Source organism: Myotis yumanensis, unplaced genomic scaffold (genome assembly GCF_028538775.1).
Source record: "Myotis yumanensis isolate MYYU_CA2020_CCGP unplaced genomic scaffold, mMyoYum1.0.hap1 SCAF_10, whole genome shotgun sequence".
Taxonomy (NCBI): domain Eukaryota; kingdom Metazoa; phylum Chordata; class Mammalia; order Chiroptera; family Vespertilionidae; genus Myotis; species Myotis yumanensis.
Genome location: NW_027223761.1, coordinates 39,742,485 through 39,747,929, shown reverse-complemented (window position 1 = coordinate 39,747,929; position 5,445 = coordinate 39,742,485). Strand labels below are relative to the sequence as shown.

The 5,445-nt window shown below is 58.4% G+C and overlaps 1 protein-coding gene across 1 annotated transcript; it reads left to right on the top strand.

The window, feature by feature from the left end:
• Window positions 1-324: 324 nt before the first annotated feature.
• SMPD1 (sphingomyelin phosphodiesterase 1) lies at window positions 325-5,315 on the top strand. The gene is made up of 6 exons (XM_070425430.1): window positions 325-773; window positions 1,619-2,391; window positions 3,249-3,420; window positions 3,703-3,779; window positions 3,945-4,090; window positions 4,576-5,315. Exons 1-6 carry the CDS (start codon window positions 489-491, stop codon window positions 4,980-4,982), a joined length of 1,860 nt encoding a protein of 619 aa, XP_070281531.1. The 5' UTR covers window positions 325-488; the 3' UTR covers window positions 4,983-5,315.
• Window positions 5,316-5,445: the final 130 nt, after the last annotated feature.

The following is a 5,445-nucleotide window of genomic DNA, read 5'->3' as shown; positions in this document are numbered from 1 at the left end:
GTGGGAGGGAAATTGAGGGGAGGCGCCCTCCCGGCCGGGGCAGCACACTCGGTGGGAGGATCCCTGCCCAGCCCCGCTGGCCCCCAGCCCCCCTTCCCGAGTTAAATGCCGGGTGGGCCTGGCAGTCAGCCATTCCAGGAATTTGAGCGCAGGTTTGGAGAGAGGTGGCACCTAGGAACCTCCGATGGGCCTTTCACCTGCCACCCTAGCAGCCAGGGCCCCGGTGGAATCCGGGGCGGGGTCAAGGGCGGGTCCCGGACGCGCCCGGCCCACTCCGCCTCCGGGACGTCGTCCAGGTCCCCCGCCCCCGCCGCCAACAGCTGATGGGGACGGAGGAAGAGGAAGGGGTGGAGCTGCTTTGCGGCTCGCCGCCGAGCTGTCAGCCAGCAGCGGGGCGAACTGGCGGACCCTCGCGCTGTCCCCACGGCTGCGAGGCCAGCCAGGGCCTAGACTGGCGGGGCCGGGACAGGCGACCTGCCCGGCCGGCAATGCCCCGCCACGGAGTAACTCCCAGCCGGGGCCGCCCCAGGTCCGGCGGGGAGCGGCGATCGGACAGGTCCTGCGGGGCCCCCGGCCTGGGGATGGTGCTGGCGCTGGCCCTCTTCTCCTCCCTGGCTCTCTGGACCCCGGCGGCGGCCCACCCACTCCCCGCCCAAGGCTATTTCGCCAGTTTCAGTGGCCTAGCGCCCCAGGTCCGGAACACCTTTGGATGGTGGAACCTCACCTGCCCGGTCTGCAAAAGCCTGTTCACCATCCTCGACTTCGGACTGCAGGTGAGTGCTGTGGGGGCTGTGGGGAAGCAGGCCGGGCCGGAGAGCGCCCGGGCCCGGGGCCCCGAGAGCACCCGCACGGGGAAAGGCTGGCCTCCACAAGCCTTCACTGAATTTGTTCTCCTTTAAGGACACCCCTGGCTGTACGCCGCCCTGCCTCCACGGTGACCTTGTGAAGTAAGGGAACCGTGCAAATTATACGCTGAGCGCTGTGCTAGCCTTTTGGTACAGGTTAAAGCAGGCCTGCGAGCTGGTTTCATTGCTGCTGCTGTCTCCGTTTTACAAATGGATAGATTTCCAGGGGGGTGAAGTCACTTGTCCAAGGGCAGATGACTGGCCGTGGCGGAGACTGGGACTCCCATCCGGGTGTGCCTGGCACTAGCTACTCAAAAGGGACTTGAATGAAGAGGTATCCAGGGGTGTAGGACCAGCTGGGGCCGCCTTGACCCTGATCGGGTTATGATGAGTACTGGTTGTTAGGCAAGCTTTGTGAGGCTCCCCAGATCAGCAGGGCCCTGCCCCTGTGTGTGCCTCCAAACCCTGGACAGTCTGTCATTGTGCCTGCCCGGCCCAAACTTCAGGGCACACTGAAGAACTGTGCCTGAGAAAGCCGCCTGGGCAAACAAAGGCCTGAAATGGAGCTGGAGAGGAGTGCTGGCCTGGTGCTGCCTGAGTCACGGGGCAGCATCTGTGGGAGGCAGAGGAGGCGCTGAGATCTCTTCGGCATGGTGGCACCGGTCCAGTCCAACCCCAGTTTGGATAGGGAAGCCCACAGGGTGGTAGCCAGGGGACGGCCTGGCCCCTGTGTTCTGAGTCTGACCTCTCACCACTCGGTCTTTCCGCCACAGAAAGAGAATAATGTGGTCCGGGTGGGCTCCCTGGCCACCAAGCTGTGCCAGCTGCTGAAGATCGCACCCCCCGCCGTGTGCCAGTCAGCCGTTCAGCTCTTTGAGGATGACATGGTGGAGGTGTGGAGACGCTCAGTACTGAGCCCATCTGAGGCCTGTGGCCTGCTCCTGGGCTCCACCTGTGGGCACTGGGACATTTTCTCATCTTGGAACATCTCTTTGCCAGCCGTGCCGAAGCCGGCTCCCCAGCCTCCCAAACCGCCGGCCCCAGGTGCCCCTGTCAGCCGAGTCCTCTTCCTCACGGACCTGCACTGGGATCGGGACTACCTGGAGGGCACAGACCCTGACTGTGAAGACCCGCTGTGTTGCCGCCGGGGTTCTGGCCCGCCACCCCCCTCCCGCCCAGGTGCTGGATACTGGGGCGAGTACAGCAAGTGTGACCTGCCCCTGCGGACGCTGGAGAGCCTGTTGAGCGGGCTGGGCCCCGCCGGCCCTTTTGATATGGTGTACTGGACGGGAGACATCCCCGCCCATAACGTCTGGCACCAGTCTCGTCAGGACCAGCTGCAGGCCCTGACCACTGTGACAGCCCTTGTGAAGAAGTACTTGGGGCCAGTGCCTGTGTATCCTGCGGTGGGCAACCACGAGAGCACACCCGTCAATGGCTTCCCTCCCCCCTTCATAGAGGGCAACCAATCCTCCCGCTGGCTCTACGAGGCCATGGCCAAGGCATGGGAGCCCTGGCTGCCAGCTGAAGCCCTTCACACCCTCAGGTACTTGAGGCCCATGGGAAAACGGGAGTGGAAAAGGAAGGTGGATGAAAGTGAAGGGAGCAGGGAACCCGGGCATTATCTCTGACCTCTGCTCTCCTCTCGGGCCTCCCTAATCTGACCCCTCCTTCCCTTCCCACCCTTATCTCCCGCCACCCTCCTCACAGGGCTGGCAGCATACCTTCTCCTTCTAGCCTCTGCTTTGCTCATGTTGGCCCTCTCTAGAATGCCTTCCCCTCCTGTTGACATCCTACCTTTCCCCAACTTACCCAGGCCCATGTCAACTTTCCTGAGTGGCCTCTGCTTCCCATTCTAGCTCACTTTTCTCTCTACCCTGAACTCCTTAGCTCTCTAAACCACTCTCCTGTCACTCAGGCCCTATCATCATGCTCTTTGGTCTTCAGCTAGAGCAGTGGTTCTCAACCTCCCTAATGCTGCGACCCTTTAATACAGTTCTTCATGTTGTGGTGACCCCCAACCATAAAATTATTTTTGTTGCTACTTCATAACTGTAATTTTGCTACTGTTATGAATCATAATGTAAATATCTGATATGAAGGATGTATTTTCATTGTTACAAATTGAACATAATTAAAGCATAGTGATTAATCACAAAAACAATATGTAATTATATATGTGTTTTCCAATGGTCTTAGGCGACCCCTGTATAAGGGTCGTTCGACCCCCAAAGGGGTCATGACCCACAGGTTGAGAACCACTGAACTAAAGTGTGAGCTTCTTGAGGGTAGAGCTGATGGTCTGTATGCCTCCACCCTCTGTCCAAATGTCTCGCACAGGACTGGGCATGCAGGACCAGGGTTATGAATGACTGTTGACCCCTTGTGTTCACTTTATTTCAGAATTGGGGGGTTCTATGCCCTTTCCCCAAGCCCCGGCCTCCGCCTCATCTCTCTCAATATGAATTTTTGTTCCCGTGAGAACTTCTGGCTCTTGATCAACTCCACAGATCCCGCTGGACAGCTCCAGTGGCTGGTGGGAGAGCTTCAGGCTGCTGAGGATCGAGGAGACAAGGTGAGGGAGAGTGGGGAGCATGATGGCATCGGTGCCCAACGAGGGGAGCAGCAGGCTCTTCTTAATAGACTCCTGTCTGGAGCTGGAGCATCTGTGAGCAGAGACGCTTCCAACAACAGCGTTCTCTCGGGGTGCTGCTCAAGGTCATCCTTAGAAGTCCTTTTGTTCACTCACCCTCTCTCTGGCCAAAAATGCCCGTCAGTGTAGATGAGTACCAACTCCCCTGGCCTGGGCTGTCTGAACCCCTCCTTCCCCGATAACCATCCTTACCTCTCTCCACAGGTGCATATAATTGGCCACATCCCCCCAGGGCACTGCCTGAAAAGCTGGAGCTGGAATTATTACCGAATTGTAGCCAGGTAAGAGGGAGGTGGGGGTGGGAGGATGAAGAGTGAAGATTGAAATTCCTTTGAGCCTCTCAACATTCCTGCTGCCCCAACCCAGTGGGGAGGCCACGTACTTAGAAGGCATCCATTCCTCCTCCTCCCTAGACCCTTCTGAATATGATTCCTGTCCCTGGCTAGGTACGAGAACACCTTGGCTGGTCAGTTCTTTGGCCACACCCACGTGGATGAGTTTGAAATCTTCTATGACGAGGAGACCCTGAGCCGGCCACTCTCTGTAGCTTTCCTGGCACCCAGTGCCACCACCTACATCAGCCTGAATCCTGGTGAGTGAGGCAGAGGGCAGCTGTTGAAATAGGGGGCGGGCGCCAAAACCGGTTTGGCTCAGTGGATAGAGCGTCGGCCTGCGGACTGAAAGGTCCCGGGTTCGATTCCGGTCAAGGGCATGTACCTTGGTTGCGGGCACACCCCCAGTAGGAGATGTGCAGGAGGCAGCTGGTCGATGTTTCTCTCTCATCGATGTTTCTAACTCTCTATCCCTCTCTCTTCCTCTCTGTAAAAAATCAATAAAATATATTTAAAAAAAAAAAAAAAAGATTGTCTGTTTCAAAGCTTCATGAAAAGATTTAAAAAAAAAAAAAAAAAAAAAAAAAAAAAAAAAAAGAAATAGGGGGCGGGGGGGGGGGGGGGGCGGAGGTGCTGTGTTAAAGGGGCGGGTTCGAGCCTAGGCCAGCAAGGGGCTGAACATGAGGCCTCTCCCCTCTGTTGCCTTTGCTCTCTGAGTTCCCAGCCAGCCCCTCCCTCCTTGTAGGTTACCGGGTCTACCTAATAGACGGCAACTACCCCGGGAGCTCTCACGTGGTCCTGGATCATGAGACCTACATCCTGAACCTGACCCAAGCTAATGAGCCCGGGGCCACTCCGCACTGGCATCTCCTCTACAGGGCTCTAGAGACCTACGGGCTGCCCAATGCGCTGCCTGCCGCCTGGAACGACCTGGTATACCGCATGCGGGGCGACACGCAGCTGTTCCAGACCTTCTGGTTTCTCTACCATAAGGGCCACCCGCCCTCCGAGCCCTGTGGCACGCCCTGCCGCCTCGCTACTCTGTGCGCCCAGCTCTCCGCCCGCTCCGACAGCCCTGCTCTGTGCCGCCACCTGGTGCCAGACGCAAGCATCGCCGAAGTCCAGAGCCATCAGCGACGGCCGCTCTGCTAGAGTTGGGGAAAGTGCGTGTCTTAGGAGGGGAGCAGAGACCCCAGAAGGCCGCTGTGGTGAGAAACGTCAGTGAAGAGCCTTTGCTGGGCCCCAAGTACATGGGAAACAGCCCCTTCTCCTTGCCTGGAGCTGGGGTGGCAAGGCATGGACAGGGTGGCTCTGCAGCATTGAGGCTGCTGTCTTTTCAGAGACTAGGAGCAGCGGTCTCAGTTGGCAGTGCCCTGGGCAGACCAGACAGGGGCTGTTGCCCCAGGCCCGCGCTGGCCGGCCAGGAACACTACTGCTGCTGCTGCCTGGCTGCCAGGCGGTTAATAAAGAGACTTGGACTCCAGATCCTCTCCCTCTGTGACTGCTCCAATTTCTTCTTTCAAGGCAGGCAGGGCAAGAGGACCTTGGGAACAAGATTCTAACTGAGGGATCAGGGTAATGGGGGTGATGCGGGCACAGGAAGTGACACAGCTCA